The 18,298-nt window shown below is 51.2% G+C and overlaps 3 protein-coding genes across 3 annotated transcripts; 1 reads left to right on the top strand and 2 right to left on the bottom strand.

Annotated features, from left to right (window-relative positions):
• Window positions 1-856: 856 nt before the first annotated feature.
• Window positions 857-2,121, bottom strand: Triagg1_10382 (uncharacterized protein; the record flags this gene model as incomplete). The annotated part of the gene is made up of 3 exons (XM_062894447.1): window positions 857-1,109; window positions 1,172-1,765; window positions 1,898-2,121. 3 exons carry the CDS (start codon window positions 2,119-2,121, stop codon window positions 857-859), a joined length of 1,071 nt encoding a protein of 356 aa, XP_062750656.1.
• An 8,803-nt stretch (window positions 2,122-10,924) lies between these two features.
• Triagg1_10381 (uncharacterized protein) lies at window positions 10,925-14,437 on the top strand (the record flags this gene model as incomplete). The annotated part of the gene is made up of 2 exons (XM_062894446.1): window positions 10,925-11,333; window positions 11,397-14,437. The coding sequence occupies 2 exons, from the start codon at window positions 10,925-10,927 to the stop codon at window positions 14,435-14,437; spliced, it is 3,450 nt and encodes a 1,149-aa protein (XP_062750655.1).
• A 357-nt stretch (window positions 14,438-14,794) lies between these two features.
• Triagg1_10380 (uncharacterized protein) lies at window positions 14,795-16,225 on the bottom strand (the record flags this gene model as incomplete). The annotated part of the gene is made up of 1 exon (XM_062894445.1): window positions 14,795-16,225. One exon carries the CDS (start codon window positions 16,223-16,225, stop codon window positions 14,795-14,797), a length of 1,431 nt encoding a protein of 476 aa, XP_062750654.1.
• Between the last annotated feature and the right edge of the window lie 2,073 nt (window positions 16,226-18,298).

Raw genomic sequence — 18,298 nt, 5'->3', positions numbered from 1 at the left:
GTCACAGAACGAGTCCCTCGGAGAATCAATCATAAGCGTGACACTCAAACTGATATACAAAGGTATATATGTGTGTATATATATCGACAACCACCCTTATCAATGATGGAAAGATACTTTATTTTACTTTTTCTTTTTTGATGTTGAGTTTACTATCATCCCAACCCACCATGTGGTCAGAATAAAGGCAGAAGAATAAACACGGTTGACGATGAGTGTTGAAGAGATGATCAAATAAAAAGGTAGGCAGGGATAGGGGAGAATAAACCAGTCATGCTCTCGCTTTTTGCGCTTAAAAAAAACAAATAAGATATCAACCAGAATAAAATCCACAACAAAAACACCAAGACAAAAAAAAACTAGTCGTTCATCAATGAGCTGACCATTCCGAGTGAAGCCATCCTTTTTACTTTCTTTGTCCGTCCACGATATCCACCGCCTTCTTTCACCAGTAGATAGAACGATGGATCTGATAGATCGCGGCTCGTTTCCCCTTCCTCCCCCTTTCGGTAGATTGTTCATGACAAAAGAAATAGAGAGCTGCTGTAGGTTTGCGCAAGTTGGCTGGACCGACGCTTAATATGTAAAGAGAAGAAGAAAATGTCGTCGTTCCAGGAAAAGATACAGTGTCTGAGAGGAAGGGGGTGAGATGAGGAAAGTGAGTTGAGGTGAAGAATGCTTCAAGCACGGAGACGACACTCCAGCAAAGAGGAATGGCGTCGTCAAGGTCGTCTATGTAAAAAAACAGAACAGACATAATAGGTGAATGCAAGACGTGATGGGGAAAAGAAAATATTCGCTCAAGGGTCGATGCTGACAACGGCTTATATCCGTGCAGGTCAAACCAAGACAAATCCTACGTGACTTTGAGATTGTCCAGTTTAATTTGTATCTGCTTGACCACGTCCGGGTCGGGTATCGGTTCCACCTTGCGAGGCCGAGCACGAGGAGAGGACTTTGATTTTGGATTTTTACATTTCCTGCATTCCGTTCCGTTCGCGGCGTCCGTGGGATAAACCGCCTTACACTTTTCGCATTCGAAGTGAGGTACGCTGTTGGGACCAAACTCATCGCCGGGATACCCAAATGGATACTTGTCCTTCTTTGGCCTGTCACATATTCTCGTCAGCATTTAAACACACCACTTACTGGGACTAAAGGGTCTACTTACGGGTCTCGAGGGCAGTCGGTACAGCGGACGTGACTGCATCTCTCGCACGTTTTGGTCCCGGCAGTGAAAAGCGTCTGGCACTCGTGGCAGGTTCGTCGGACACGTTGGCGAGGCTTCTTATGGACGAGATCCTGGCCTCCCGTCTTGCTTGGGCGTGTAAGCACGAATTTCTTGTCTTCGGGGCCGTAGTCGGGCTGTATCGGGGCGTTTTCGCGGTTGGCCTTGATCTTGGCGGCTCTCCTCTCGCGGCTGGCAATGGCCTCTGCCTCAGAGAGCTTCGGTGGGTAACGCGTGCATTTGGTGCAACGATTGTGGTTGCAGTTGGGGCATTCCTTAGCAGCGCCAAAGGTAGCGTTGCAGCGATGGCAGGTTCGTCGAATGCGCATTCTAATGGGTTTGTCCATGCGAAGCACGGTATCGCTAGGGATGGCGTTGTGCCATTGCATAGGTTGAATCTCCAGGCCAAATCGTTCGTTCAACTTTTTGGCTCGCTCTTCAAACAGCTCCAGCTTGGAGAGCTTGTTGACTCCGGCCATGTTCTCATACGCAGCCCGCGCCTCAGCGGTTTTGACGGCGACATGGCTGATACTTGGTCTATACGTTAAAGGGCTTGTTAGCATGCTACAAGTTGGGGTTCAGAAGTGCCAATGAGCATCGCATTACGGCAGGCAGCCGTAACAGGCAGTTGGCCAAAGCCCAAGAAAGCAATTTCAGCGTCACACATACGATTTAGGAGCGTCTTCAGCTCGGGGTTCTGGAATCGTGACAGGCGCAGCGACATTGCTGACATTAACAGCAGCTGAGGGTGCGACCGCTGGCGGTTGACGCTTAGAGCCGGCCGAGTCGCCTCTCCTCCAAACGCCCTTGACCTTGGAAAACACCTTGCCGATTCCCTTCTTCTCTTTCTCGGCCTTGGGCAACGATGCCTCTGGTTGGGCGGAGGAGCTCATAGTGTCGTTGTTGGTTGGTGTACACAATTGCAACGGTCGTTGTCTCAAATAAAAAAAAAACCGTTGGCACGTCGAATCCGGTAGGCTGGTAATCGGGAATCGCAATAATAGCCTTGGGTGGCCAGTCGAAACAGTCGGAAATCCTTCCGCAGGTTTCGTTCCTTTTTCTGCGCACTCCTTTTTTTCCTTTCTTATTTTTGCTTTGTTCGGGAATAGGACCCGTTACCACGGTAAATAGCGATCCTTCGGCGTAGGTTTATTCGATGGTTGGGCAAAGCTGGAATTGGAGTCGTCAAGTGTCGCGAGGGCCCGGACCTAGAAATGGAGAAAAATCGGCCTAACGACAGCGCATCATCTGACGTCTCGCCGCGACTGAAGTGAAGCCGGACACAACGAGGACTCGAAGGGCCGTGGAGTGGTGTGCGAAGATTAGAGTCGGAGGAGAGCGACGGGTAGCACAGCGTCCTGGAGGGCCAGCGGTTTTAGCACTAATGCCGGGTTGTCCCAGGTGCTGCTAGGCCTGCAGCTTCAGCGGTCTTAGCGCGCAGCAGCTCGCACCGTGGCCGCACCGTGGACAGGCCCCTGCGTTGCGGCGACTAAAACAGGCCAGCGGCGTCAGACATACCGTGCACGGTGCTATTCGCACTTACACCGGACCGGCGCCAGCAGTCCGGGATGGTTCCTTCCTCGAAACAGCACTGGCTCCCTGCCATCCGCGAGGCAGGTACGAGGCACGGGCACCGGGATGCCAATGCGAGGCAAGTACCTACTGGTACTCGTACAGCACAGCGTTACCCGTCCAAGCAGGGCAGACGGGAATCGCCACAACTTGGAAAATTCATCGCCATCGCGAACCGCCGCGGAACCTACCCAGCCCGACAGGGGGGTGGCGGCTTGTTTGTACTCGTATCTGGTCACTCATCAATAGCCACAGGCGCAGGTACCGATACGACGCATTCTCTCAGCTGCTGCGCGACAAGTCAGGCCTACGCTGCCGGCCAAGTTCCAGCCCAGGTACCGCTACCTGGCCTCGTTGCACCGTGCGATGCAAAACTGGCGGGCGAGTCTCTACAGTACATACGCAAGCGCGCGACTCATGGGGAGCTCCTATTTCACTTCCCTCCCCACTCCCCTAGGGATTAGCAACGGGCGACGATGGGGCTGCTGCCATGGGTGTCCAGCGCACCGGAGCCTGGCGCGGGGTCTGTCCAGTCTCTGCCCCAAGCAACGCTGGGAAACACGACGCCAACGCCGCAGGAGGGTCTTGGGAATGGCTTGTGGTTGGACAGACAGCACTTCGGACCCAGCACTCTGGGAGGATGGTGTGCGGGAAGCGTGTTACGGGAGCTGCCAGCGGGAACACCAGACTTTGCCTCCCGTCAATCCGCACCCAGCCCGTCGGGTCGCAGCAGCGGCGGTCGGGCTTTGGGGCCAGACAGATTTGATTTGACGCCGCCAAGGTGGACATGATGCACTCATCCAAACACCCACAGTAGCGCGCTGCAGCACGTCGTGCGCCTGTGCAAAAGCGCAGCTGTCAGTGCGTGCGAATGTCCTGCTGGCACCACCGTTTGGCGCACCAAGCTTCGAATCGAGGAGGTGATCCGGCCGCGGGAAGGTGGGGTGGCTTTTCCGTCGAATCCTGGTCTCCCTCTGGTTTTACATTACGGAGCACACGTGTATCCTCCCTACGGAGATTTCCATCACAACACCTGCTACCAGGCCTCCGTTGCAGAGCGATGGCCTACAGTCCGTCTCAGCACCTGGGCATTTCTCTTGGTCCAACGCATGGCTAACAGGGCTGCAACATGGCGGACCGTCCTCTCGAGCTTGACATGGGCTGTCGTATTCTAGCCCTATCACAAGTAGGCGAAACAAGCCCGTGCCAGTGTTGCCAAGAGCGCATTGTAAGTTGACCGAAGGGACGACTCTTCTTTTTTTTCTTTGCCGGCCCTAGGCATGATCGACCAAGTTCCGGCAAGATTCCTCCAGGGGGGAGGCTGTCCTAAACCATTTCGGCAGCCTCTGAAGAAATCTCGGGGACCTAGGTTATCCTTTGATTATCACAGAAATGTGCTTTCTACATTTACGCATCCCTACCCGTGCTCGGACATTATGTCATGACAACCTCGCGAGAAATATGCGGACGTTCTTCAAGGCTGCTGTGATGCAAAGCACTACGCAGAAGATACAAGTAGAGGTATGTATGTGCTTGCGAGCTCACATGATTACTCCTACAGCAATATTCCACACGCCTGGGAATTGATAAAAATCACACTATTGCTTGTACCACACTGTCATCTACTGGAACAAGGCTCTTTATTGTCATACCCCGAAGCAAGTCGTGCGCATCGCGGAAATTGCAACATGTCTTCCTCTTCTGCGGCCCTTTCTGGCACTCATTGGTCTGTGCTGGAAGCGTGGACAACCACAGTCAGTCGCAAATTGGGCACCGTGGCGGAGTACGCCGTACCGGCTACCAGGTATCAGCAACTCTCGCGTTTCGCACCGTTGCTCATGCAAGTCGACGTTATGGGCCACCTTAGTCTCTGCCGTGAAAGCTTAGGCGAGACGGGGCAAGGCAAGCGTTCGTCTGCACACGCCATTTGCGACGCCATCTCTCCCAACTCTCGCGCTTCTAGAACGGCGAATAGTACCGGCGACAGACTAGCAAGTGCTGCATATCAACGGAGAGCATCCAAGGCCTCGAAACAGGAAGCTGGCCCGACAGTATGGCATCGAATCCCCGCACGACACGACATTTTCTGACACTGTGGCTCTACGTCGGCGAGTTTTCTGATGTGTCAACTCTCACACAGTTAGTTCAAACGCGCCCGCTAATTTGAGACCCTGTCAACTTGGAAGGTGCCTCATGCAGCATGTCCAGATACCCTGGCCAGACAAGCCAGGCAAGCCAGGCTTCGTTTCCGCGGCTTGGCCTCTGCACGCGGTTACGACTTGGGAGAAGTACGGTCCGAACAATCAACCAGAGGAGCATGCTTGTAACCTCTGATACCCTCGATGGCTTGGACGAGGAGGGTGACAAGATGCCTGCGCCGGCACGTAACGAGCAACCAGCTGCCAGAGCAGACCAATCACACACGGCAAGGACTGTTGCGTCCATTGGCATCCTTTGCCATCCATTGCCACGAGCCAAAGTGCAGATCCACATCCGTAGACGGTGAGCTGCTACTGAGCTATCGCTTAGCATCTGCTAGGCGGTCACAACCTGGTGTCTGTTAGCCGATTGAGACGCCGAAGGGGAAGAGCCAAAGAAGCTGAGGACAATCAGATACAGGCGCAGGTGTGAGTGCGAAACGTCAGCCTGGACTTTGCTCACCGACAAAACGAAGCCGCGAACGCGATGCCCCCATAGCGCAATGCCCAAAAAGCTCTCAGTTGCTTTGCCCCTTGAGGTAGCATTGCCGATAACATCATTTCGGGATTTTTCGCCCACATACCTATTCCTGTACCGTACCTGTACCGTACCTGTACCAGCACCCTCTACAATGCTACCTGTACGAGTACTTGCACAAGCATGTCACCACACGCTCCAGCAGGGTGCATGTGGCATAATGGCCCCCCTTGTGTGAATTTGGTTTCTGGCTCTTGATCAACGACTTTACATTATCCCCGACGCGAGGGTCTCTCTCTGTGTGGGGATGCTATTCGGATGGTGTGCATGGCTGCAGATTGCCTCAGCAGCTGCAAGACTAATACCAGTAGCGCGCCCAACAAGCCGTCACGCAGCGTCCCACAGTCCTGGAGACCGGTGTATCAACGAGACAGCGTGGCATGCAGGTCGTTTCATTCTTCCACGAAGCGAATGCCACCCTCTGAGCCACTTCTACAAGCAGATGAGCATACAAGTGGCCCGTCACAAAGAATCCCCAAATACAGAGTGTATTCCGTGGGGGCGCTCTCTCTTTCTCTCTCTCCCTGTTGGACAGCGAGCATCTGTTTCCAAATATAGGAAGTAGAGAGATGAGGCCGTTACATCATAGAAGTGAGTCTGCCCATTTTGCAATTTCATGGGTCATATAATATATATGCATCTCTCCGTATTGGTTCCACCCAATGCACTTCGCATAGTGGTCGTATCTGCATGTACATATCTACAATAGTAGGTACTAAGTATTACAGCAGCTTTTTCCTTCCGAGCATCCCCGCGGAGGTGATCCGAGCATATGGAGTATGGAGTGGTATCCATATGATAATTGCAAGGTTGAGTACGATGCACATGTGATAGACGCGAGCAACTCAATTTACCCTGAGCAACCTCTTATTTCACGGAGCCTAACACAGAGTTCCAGTGCTCCTTGCATGCACTACATGTGTACCAACGCCGACGCTCCTTAGGCGAATGCAGAATTCGGGGGGCTGGTTCTTGACAACGCCGACGTGGAGGCTCTCCGGTGTCTCAAAGCTGCCGGAACTCAAAGTCGGTGAGCCTCCAGCATTTCCCAAAAAGCCGGGAGTCAGATCTACTGGCACAAGCACGAGTAAGCTTAGGTGAAGCAGCTACGACTACTACTACCAGCACTTGCAGCCTAGTGCGACCAGAGCTGCCATCCGATCGGTTTTACACTGGCCCGGCAAGCAACCCGATTCTCGTCGCCCGTTGGTGGGACCGGAACGAGCAGCTTGCGTCGAGGTGGACAGCGCGCCCTGCATCACACCCTGGGCCTGGCACCGAGTACGTGGATGAGCCAATGGGCCGGGCAGCTTGGTACCTAGTGATACTACCACCACACCACCGCTGCTGCTCTTGAGACAGAGCTATTAGCCTAAGTTGCGACAGAATGCAATGTGAGTGGTTCTGCTTTCGGGTGGTAATCGTACGATGATAGCCACGGGGAAGCATCGTTGGGCTGCCGAGGAAATGACGTCTCATCCCTGCCTCCCTACAACGCATCTGCTCCGTACTACTGCGGCCGCCTCCTGTCTCCAAGCTGTCTGAACAAATGGCTCAACGCACCGAGGGCAAGTCCCTGCTCCGCAGAAAAGGGAGCATTCCGTCACTAGGTTTCGCTTGTGCTAATCAGCTTCAATTGCCAAGCTGGTCTTCAACTTTACGATTACTAGTGGGAAATGGCCAAGCCCGAAGTGACATTCCAATCAACTCTTGGTAACATTTAGTGTGGAACTAACGATGGACAATAGGCGAGACGATAGACTACTTTGTGTGTATGGTTGCCGGACCCCTAGTAAAAGAGTAGTTATCCGGCGAGCGATCTCACAGCTGGCAGCAATGTTCACCAAGGTTCGGAGAAGAAACTAAACTCAGAGACGGGGCCGATGATATGCGATCAACTGCCGTCCGACGCGGGGCAAATGTGATTATTTATTCGTAGTATTTTGAGACGTTATTCCTTTCAGATTTGGTGGCATCTCCCGGGTGCTCCTATGTAAATGAAGACGCTTTGCAATCCGATTCTTTACCTCTGTAGTGGTCGTATAAAACAGCAGATATTGAACGAAGGTCATATAAAGTTTGCCGTTATTATAGACTGCCGTCTTCGGATGGCAAACTATTTCGGAAATCCCAATAACGAGATGGAGGATGTGTTACTCCAGTAATTTGAGACAAGCTAGAACAAAGTTTAACCTTGAAGCTAAGATATGGCTCCCGGGGATTCTACTAGATAATATTACGATCCTCTGCTTACCTGGCTGCGCTTAGATTCAACTAGCAGATTATGAGGGAGCCCTCCACCAAACGAGCTACTTAAAACGGATGCTTTCGTGGAGATACCGTCGTAGAATGACGCAAAATCTTGCTATAACCGGAGAATAAACAGGGGAGGCGAATCTTACGCCGATAGGAGTTAGTTCTAGATCATCTTGCCCGTGATGAATAGGTAGTGATTTAATGTTTTGTAACGAGCTACCCTAGGATGTGATATATTCGAATCTGCTTTCAATGTATGCTGGGTATTATATAAAGTGAAAGGTGGGAGGGAAACAACAACATGAAAATTGAGTTAACCTGTACTAGATCAGGAGATGAATGATATAATAAGGCTGTGGTGTGCTAAAAGCAGTATCCTCATTAAATTTGACGCTCGTGAGATGACCCGACAGCGCTTTCGGAACACGGGCGGTCTATATAGACGATAGAACGAATAATTAATCAAGATGAGTAAGTTGAATTTTACAAGAATTTAAGAATGTGTATTAGAAACAGATTTTGTTAGTAGAAAGAGCATTCATACGAAGCCAGCACTGGTTACGTAGAGAAAGCCATTCCTCTATAAGCCTGGTGGTGTAATTTCCATCTCACAGTGGACAGTATCGTACCAGGTATCAAATGAGACCTCACAAGTACCATGGGAGCTCTTAGTGGAAAGTCATTGCTTAAGTGATTACCATTTGAAGATCAGTCGTAAAGTTAGGTACATGCCGATAGAAGAGCGTGTATGGCCATCATTTCGATAAATATTTACACTTGTTTCCAATGATAATCTTCTTTGCGCTTTTCTTAAGCACGCACGCACTGAACGGATTTCGCCTGAGTAAACCAGTATCCAGTTGCTAAAATTTCCTACACTTAGAACATTTCGAGGAAATACCAAGTACGGCGGATGGCTTACGGACCGGGGCAGACGAAAACACCATCACCGACAACTCCGAGAGTCAGTAAAGAGCTCGCAATAATTGCGGTGGCAAATGACTTCATATTGGGTATAAGTGGTTGATTATATGCTAGAAGGGATACCAAAGAAGAATGTATAATGTTTTTTTTATCCTAGATATTAAGCATATGTAGCGTAGGATTCGCTTCCTTTTATAGAGATATTTTCCTTCTGCTTTGCTTTGCATGCACTGGAGCCGGTTGTGATGCTGCCTCTGTCGCATATCACAAGCATACGTACCCAAACGGGCCTTATTTTCCGAATTACGCATCCCTTGTAATCTATTTGGCCAGCATCTCATGACTTTTGTGGACAAGCTCGTGGTGTCTACACAGAAACACCTTTCTCGATCGAGCACGAAGATGGCACTATCAGAGTGCCTATGTTGCGAGTAAGCTGACCAAGTTCCACTTTGGAGATGCGTACTTGTAGGCCTCAACTCCGTCAACAACTTGTGATTTGCAGATATCATACAAATTGACTGCCGTTGTAAACGTCAAATATGCCGAGGATGCGGTGACAGAGGGGATAGTTTGTCTATTCGGAAATTCGGGGCGAAGAGATGCATTGCGCTAGAGGCATCGTTGAGCATCATGTAAAGAGCTAATCCAAAACTAAAAGAGCATTAAAATGAACATCGGGACTTGATTTACAAGAAGGAACTCGGGAAAGGGTGCAATTGGGGCCGGGAACTTTTTGAAGAGTTGCGTTCTAGAAGCGAGAGAGCCGAAACGGAGATGCAGGGCTGAGCTAGGTGCGCTTATTGGGCAGGTTTATGGATCGGGGATATTTATAGATCGGCCTTTCTTATCTGGAGTTGCTGTTGCCTTATTGCCGGAAACTTGGGTTGGAAATGTGTGAGTTTGGGATGTGTTTGGCCAGCATATAATACGTGCCAGTGTTGGTTTATTAGTTGGCAACTTGCTAGCCTTACAAAAAGCAACTACCTACCTAGTAGTATTATTATAAACATAGGTCACTAGGTATTTCACATTTTGATCCGTACTAATGCAAAGATACATGGTTTGGTTAGCCACTGCTTTAGAAATAAGAGGATGGATTAGAATGAGAGTCACAATCTCAAGCCTCCTTGTACTCAGACTTGATTCCTCGGCCTAGTCTGTCGCTGAGCCACTTGATGGGAACGGCTTTTGTCAGTTTCGGGCTTATCACCCGTGGGAAATCATGCTTTTTACATTTGTAATTTCTTTGCTAAGCTATATAGATATCCAAGTTTCATGCAGTTGTTATAGTACTGTGCTATGGGGCTCAATCGATGCAGGATGCTGACCGGCTAAGTTGAGGACTCTGCATTTGGTTGGATGCTGATGATGATTCTATTGCAAAAGTGTGGCAGACTAGTCAGCATGGAGTATGAGACACCACGTGTGACCGGCGATACTGGCGAATAGAATATAAGATCACGGTTATTCATGGGTGGGATAATCGACTACATATGGGATTCAAGCGGGCGTTGAGAGAGACGGTGGTGCCAGGATGCGGAATTGCGTTGGAGGCTGTAAAATTAATAACTTGTAGGCTACCAGAATGACGACTGAGTTGGTATAAATGTAGCACTCTTGTGTTAGTATGGACAAGAGCTGGTTATCCTTCATGGTCTTTTTAGAACAAAGAGTTAGATTCGATGTAGTCTTGTTATTGGATGAACTGGTGCCGAAGAATGGGCATGTAAAGAACCTGCGACTTTTAGGCCTTTTGTCTTCTTTTGGAGATGAACCTCAAGACTGTTATGATATGGGACAATGGGAAACTCCCATCCCATTTATTCAACCTTCTCAATTTATATGGCATCTTGTTAAATTACTATGTTGACATTGAATCGTATTGGACATGCCTCATTAGACGCTACCTGCCTAAGTATGTCGTCACTTCGGCTCATTGCCGGCAAAGCGATGCAAGTACCGAAACAGCGGCGCCAATGAGCAAATGAACTTCTGATGCGACAACGCGTAGGCGAGGAAAATATTGTCTCAGCACCTTCAATTTGATCCTCCGAGTCGCCTCTCGCAGCATCATTCAACCGCCCAACCACAAGCGCCATCACTGCTCTCCTCGCTCTCTGTTCGTATTCGGCACGCGCCAGACTGTGCAAACGTTCGCTGCACGGTCATCACTCTCACTCCCTCCCGACCTCTTCTCCCAGCTATATGACCCAAGAGCCTCTCAAGACTCCAGCACCGCTTCTGACCAACAACCACCTCGACGCCCTCTCCTTCTCCCAGCATGGCTCTCTTCCCCGCGATGCCAGTGGCCTTGGTCGAGGCCGTTCAGGCTCCAGCCTCGGCTCACGGCGTCTTCGCCCCGGCCCGGACCAGCATCAGCATCAGCTCCTCCCGGGCGAAGATGCCGGAGTCGACGCCGACCAGCTGGACGAGAAGCTACGACGATTGAGCCTCGACAAGGGCCTCGACGATCTCCCTTCTGTGCCTGGACAGCGAATCTCCGAGTATGAGAAAGCTCTGAACCCCCAAGCGGCGAGGCAAGGGCCTGGATTCCAGGTTATAAAGCGCTCAGAACCCCGCTCGGATGGTATCCGTCTCGACAACTTTCCCAATGGTGAGTTTTCCCCGGTTATACAGCGTGCCTATCAGTGAATATCTTGCTGACGTGTTCTGTCAGAGATCCTGACGCACATATTTTCGCATCTGCCGCCCGACTGCCACTCCTCGGTGGCGCTGGTGTCGAAGCGCTTCTGGGCGCTGGTCACCACTCATCATGCTTGGCGCATGGCGTTTATGCGCTATTTCCCAGGACACACCGTCCTAGAAAGCAGTGGCAAAGCTGCTGCTGCCAACTCGTCCGATGTTGTGCGCTTCGACACTCGATACTTTCCTCGACTCACATCGCTGGCTACCTGGAGAAGCGAGTATCTCTTGAGGACTCGCCACCTGAGGAACTTGGCCCGTGGCAAACCGGGGGCTCCTCCGGGAGGAACCTTGTCCGGTCGGCTTGGCCGCGCTGGGAAGAAATCGAGCGCGGTTCTGACCTACAACTCGAAGCTGCCCTGGCAAGTGACTAACCTCCACGCAGTCTTCTTGAATGGGAAGAAGCCACCACGGGTTATGCAAGCAGCCGGAGATCTCGGTGCAGCAACCATCAGTGATCCCACCACGGGCAAGATTGAAAAATGGGGTCTTGAAGATCTGTTCACCACCCCACAACTGGATGAGGTTGCCCCTAATCTGGTGCCGTATGGCTTGGGAGACGGCCCAGCCGGTGGTCCCAACGTCATGGATGTGAGCTACACCTACGGCATGATATCTGGTGAAGGATTCCCCGGTGGCCGGCCCTTCTTCCGAGGGGTCAATGAAATGCGTGGCCGCTACATCGGTGCAGAGATCAGTGCCGTGGATACCCATCTGGACATCCCAAAGATCCCCGAAATGTCCGACGCGATTTGCAGCGTATGGATTGCCAAGTCGTCGAGCGTTACATCGACAACACAGTCAATGTGCGGAATGTTAACAGGCTCCGCTCTCGGCATCATTACTGCCTACTCACTCGGCTGGGATACCACCGGCCCGAGATATGCCAACGGCGATGTCACAGCACGATGGGTCATCAGCCCCGGTGTTCCCATCATATCCCTCAAGGTCGATGACAATTTCAACCAGAAGCGCAAGTCGACCTCCAGGGTTTGGGCTGTGGCACTGAATGCGCTGGGCGAAGTCTATTACTTGTGCGATGTGCCAATTGGAAAACCGGTTCGAGCAACTGGAGAAGACATGACCAGGAATGCCTGGTATGCTGGTCGTACAGTATACTGGCACCTTCTCGAGGCAACTCGTAGAATGGCTCGAGAAGACGAGCTGGACAAGAACGCAACACGTGGGGGTTATTCGCCCCGATCCCCCTCGGCCAACATGCATCTCACTCAGGGCCAGCTTGTGGCGGAGGCCCGGGAAATAGAGAAGTTTATGCGCTACAGGCCCTCTCACTTCCGAAAGGTCTGCGAGGGATGGGATATGCAGCGGAAGCTAGAAGTGGATTTCGCGAGCGATGATGGTAAAGGCGCTGGAGAGAATATCTTTGTGATTGACTGCGGTCTTGCCGAGAACCGTCCTGCTGGTATGCAACGTTACTCGCGTTCCTTGATACCTGTGCAAGCCACTCCTAGCGAGTCAACGACACCTCTTGCACCAGTTTCTACGTCGCTCTTTGGCAGCATTGGAGGGTTCGCCAACCGGATTTCCCCAATTTCCGAATCTCACACGCCGTTGTCTCCGCCACCTACTCCCAAATCGCCTCCTGTGCCCTCGTCAGTTATTCATGATTGGTCCAAACAAGTGTTTGATCTCAAGGGCTACAGCCACGATATCGTGACCTCAGCCGCTTTGGATAACTCGCTCTCCTCGCTATTCACACTAGGAGAAGACCCTCTGCACACTGCAAATGAAGCGTCATCTACGACGAGTCCTTGGGCCGATCACGGAGCAAGAGAAATCCCTGGGCGCAGAACTCGCTTTATCATCATCGGAACCAACACAGGCGCAGTTCTTGTTTGGAATGCCCGGGATGATGATAGGACCCGTGAGACACAGCCACTACGCCTCCTGCAAACGGAGTCCCCAGAGGTATCTGCGGTGGCAGCATCTGGACTGTACCTCGTTCATGGCGGCAGCGATGGCCTTGTGCAAGCCTGGGATCCTTTGGCGTCTACAGTAGAGCCCATTAGAACCATCAATGCCAGATCAAACGGCCGAGTTCCTCGTCACATGCTGGTTATGAATCCGGCGCTGCATGAGAATACATACGCAGCCGTGAGAGCCATATACCTTGACCCTGATCCCACAACCCTTCAAGGAGTGGTCTCTTTTGGGGCGTTCTTGCGATACTGGTCCTACGGATCGAATGGCCATACGGCCGGCCGTAAACGTCGCGTCCGACACACTGATATGGACGCTCGGCTCGCCAGTCGCCGCCAAGGTCACGCAGTATCAGGCTACATTGCCTCCGAGGAAGCCGAAATGCGGCGGGAAAATGAGCAGCAGGCTCGCGAGCATAGCCGTCGTCTCAAGCGATTCGGCGCACTGGGCGACTTGACCGAGGAGGAGGCGCTTCTTTATGCCCAGATGGTCTCTGAAGAAGCGTACCACGTAGAGGAGCAACGCCGGGCTAGCGATTCAGCAGCTGATGCCAGTTTAGACACTGCTTCTTCCGTCAGCGAGAACACTGTCTCGACTTTAACTCCCGATCCGAGCGTTGCCGGCCCGTCTGCTTCGGAAACCAGTGGTGTGGCCGAAGATGAGTACGAACAACAGATTCAACAAGCTATACGACTATCCTTGATGGAAGGGGTGAACAATGACGTGACGCAATCTCCCCTGGAATCATCGCGAGGTAACAGCTCTGGTGATTTCGACTTTTCCGTCAATGTCAAGTACAAACACAAGGCCGGCAAGAAGGGGAAACAATTCGAGTCTGCGTCGCCGTCTGCAAGTCACACGCCCGTGGGCGGCCCTTCGCGATATACTACTACCGAAGATGAGGACTTGGCCTTGGCTTTGAGTCTTAGTATGCAGGATCAGGGAGGATATTCGTCACCGCCCCAGCAGCCATCAGATGCGGACCTTGCGCTCGATATCCAGCATGATGAGTTTCCATCCTTGCCTGGTGATGGAGTTGGGAAGGGGAAGGGGAAAAGTGTGCAGAGGTGGTGATATAGACAGAGGCATATCGCTGTGATGAAGATTCGCAGCAACCTTTTCGTTCTACTACATGGGCATGGCAAATCCAGTTGCCAAGTTTCATAGTTTTAGAGTATTTTGGTCAGATACTCGAAAGTCCTATTTAGTGCGCCGCGTGTTTTAATACAGTCATTCGTTTCTAACTCTCTTCGTCTAATACTTCGTGATGCAAGGCAACTGAGTGCCTAGTGCGTATTGTAATATTGTACATTATAGTTGAAATATCTAACAAGAACTCCCGTACATTTTGTGTGTATTATACAGATTTGCGTCAACGGCAATAAGAAGAAATAGGACAAATACAAGAGAATGAGAGTCCAATCACATCTCTCAGGCGAGCATCCAGACGCTTATCGCGAAACAAAATCCAATGGTATTACCAATAGATAACTCTCCACGCCATGAAAACGCGCCGCTCTCATCATCATCCTCACGATCCCCATGACCGCCCGTCTCAATGGGAAAATCAGGCATCGACTCTCCAGAGGACAGAGTCGCCGTAACAGAAGATCCAGGGTACGTCAACGTCTGCGACGAGACGACCAAGCCGCTGGGACCAATAGTGATAGTCTGGTTGTTTATGACAGTGGTCTCAAAGTTGTCCAGATCGCCGTCTTCATTGATGGCATAAGTCGCCCCGTTGACGACGACAAGAGACGGAAGGACTTTCCCAACTGTGATGCCCCCGACGATTTCGTATTCCGTGGCCGTGGCGTTTGCGGAGGGCCCGCCTATGGTTGTGCCATGGATGGAGACGCCTCTTGGACCAATCGAGACGGTTTCTCCGTTGATAACTGTTTGATTGGGAGCTATGTCGAGGCCGTATGTGATGGTCGTGGAGTGTAGAACGACGACAGAAGTGCCAATGGCGGTGAGCATTTCTCCTCCCGTCACAATCTCATGAGTAGGCCGCGGCGAGGGCAAGATGAGGGTTTCGCGACCGACGGCAACAGTTCCCGCCCCGAGAACAACTTTTTGACCGTTGATACTTGTGGTGGTTTCCTGCCGTGGGATTCTCATGGTGGTGCCGTCGACAACAACTTGCGACCCCGAGATTATTACAGGAATACCTCCCAAAGTCCCACTCGTCGCGGCTGGTGCAGGAGGAGGTGTTGCTTGAGGAGCAGGTTTCATGATTGTCGAGCCCAATCCCACAACTGCAGTGGGGAAAATGGTGAACACTTCGTTTCGGACCGTGACCGTGGTCGTCTGATCAGGCTTCAGATTGGACACGGTCCTGTCGTTGATGATGACCTGTTGTCCCCCAGCAGTAAGGTGAAAGGTAGTCACTGGGAGCTGTTTCACGCTTCCCGGTGTGTCAAGCTTAAAAGTGTTGCTCCGAGGGCCATCTGTGACGTCTACGGTCTTATGATGGCCATCTCCAATGTTGCCAGTAACCAGTGTTTGGCTGAAATCAGGGGTTGGTTCAGGTGAAAACACCACGGATGGATTCTTGTCAGTCGTGATAAACGTCACGACAAATCGACTATATGAAAGAAACGGTCTCATTGTGATGATGACTCCGCCGCCACCCTTTCCGGCGGCATCGGGCGTTTGCGTAATAACTTCAGGAAGATCGATGGAAAATGTGGGCAGTGGAATTGGGATTAGGTCAGGCATAAAGGGGTCGTAGGAGTGAGACACAGAAGAGGGCGAGGGCGCCTGGACAGTTAGCGTAGAGGTCGAATTGGATACACGAGTTGTGCTGAAAAAGGTTATCAGAGCTTCACCCGCAGGAGAGCAATAATTTGGCGTTGTCATTGGTGAAAAAGGGGGAGTGTAGTCGGTGCTGCTGCCGTAAAATGTAACTGTTGAAGTATAAACAATAGAATATTCCGTAACGGCCTTGCCACTAGGTAGTGGAGTACATGGCTCTGTTGAAGTTGTGCTGGTATCAAATGGAGAAGAGGTTGGAAACGTAGATTTTCTGTTGGTAGCTGTCACAGTAGGTGGGCATTGTGAAGCATCGTCATTTTCGCATGCCGTGACGAAAGTAGTAATAGAACTCGTTATCGATGTCGAAATTCGACTGGAACTCTCCATTGTTCGTACATACTCGGTCGAAGTAATTCTTCCAAAGCCATCGGCTTCGGCGCCAGTCGCGAGCACATTACGCCATAGAGAGGACGACGGAGAATATGCTGATGATGGCAGCGAGCTACCTATAGTAATATCTGACATCGGCACGGAAGCTGTCTCGATGTCGTGTTTCGTAATTGGGTCTGCTAACTCTGAGAGAGTCGCCCCTGATGCTGTTGATCCTGCCGTGGACAAGCCATATGGGCCGATTTCAATGGTGGTGTTGGATTGAAACCCCCGTCGCTGGTGAAGGTGATATAGAATCTCTGCACGAAATGATTAGCGACATGATTTCTACATGAAGTAAGCTAAAGCCTCGACTAACCTGATCGTACAGCTGCTGAAGTACCTTCTATTAGAAATGATGTGTAGAAGAGTAATAAAATATTTGTGCATTTCATCGTGCCCCCTTTGACGACGTGAATCCTTCAAGTCGGTGGTTGACTAGAACGACAATTCGGCTGGCCATCAGAGTGATATCGCCACTGGGCCGTGGTGATGTAAGAGCTATAGACTGATCATCCACTATGCCGAAATTTGAAGAATCTACGAAAGGATGCAAAGCAATTCCAGAAGCTTTGCACCAACAATGGTCGGCTGTGGAGGTAGGCTCCCTATTGTATAATGCGACGAGTAGAAAACCCGATGAATGGCTTCGGTTTGCTAGGTAAGGGAAGCTCTGTGCGGAGTATACGAGTATACTAGTGTTGCACATGGGCACATAACACGGTACACGGCATATATCATAACTGCTGCGGTCTGCCGTGGACAACAGGACGGGTGTAAATCAGCCTTCAACTACTCCGTGCATCCCCTAGCAGTTGTTAGTCTTGTGCTAGGACCAACACCCCGTCTCGAGCGCTGGAAAAGGAGACGAGGTACCGGTGGCTCTGGGCGCGACCATGAGACACTGGAATGCCCCAAGCAGTGGCGCTATTGGGGTGGTCGCACGGATTTCCAGATGTTGTTGCTTTGGCACTGGTGATTCTGCAACGGTATCCTGCCATCTTGAGTAAATTGGACCACGAACATGACGGCAACTTGTACGTCCGGGTTCAAAGGATCGGACCAACTCCGCTGCCAGAGTTCAGTCACCCGAAATTGAGGATTCGAGAATGGGAACACAGAGACGGTGGATGGAGCGGGATAGGCGGACGCGTCCATCCAACCAATAAACGTGGGTGTGTCTTGAGCGAGGCGTTGGGGAAGGGATATGAGTTAATAATTTGGGAAGGGAGAAGATGGCCTCATTGTCTCATTTGAATCTGCTGTCAGTTAGAAAATTTCCTGCAGGAGATGGGCTGAATAATAACCCATGACCCAGCTGCAGGAGGATTCCGCGTGTGACGCAAATATCAAGGGCATACAGTAGCCGCAAAACTGGTCCAAGAAATGGCCGCCTTTAAAGCCCGGGCAAAGGGCGGGCGTTGGAGTACTCGTACGAGCGTGCCGCAAAGGAGATTGCTTTGATGGCTAGCCGGTGTACACGTTGAATAGCTGACAGAGTCTCAGCCACGGCTGAGTTTCTTATTCGATGACCGAATACGCGGATCGTGAGAGTTTTTTATCACAGCTTTGACTGAGCACTCTTTATTCGTGCAGTCCCGCTCCCCCTGGGTTGGAGTATCTTCTAGTCGTTCGATACCGTGCATGGTTTCCTTTAATTAACGGGCGTGGACCGATAGAGAAATTATCGCGGGCTTGTCGGCGGATGGGGAAACCTGACATTTGCTTTTTGTCCATGGTCTGAGACAT

Source organism: Trichoderma aggressivum (genome assembly GCF_033847375.1).
Source record: "Trichoderma aggressivum f. europaeum strain CBS 100526 chromosome Unknown scaffold_072, whole genome shotgun sequence".
Taxonomy (NCBI): Eukaryota; Fungi; Ascomycota; class Sordariomycetes; order Hypocreales; family Hypocreaceae; genus Trichoderma; species Trichoderma aggressivum.
The sequence above is the reverse complement of the archived record's forward strand: the minus strand, read 5'-3'. Positions and strand labels throughout refer to the sequence as shown.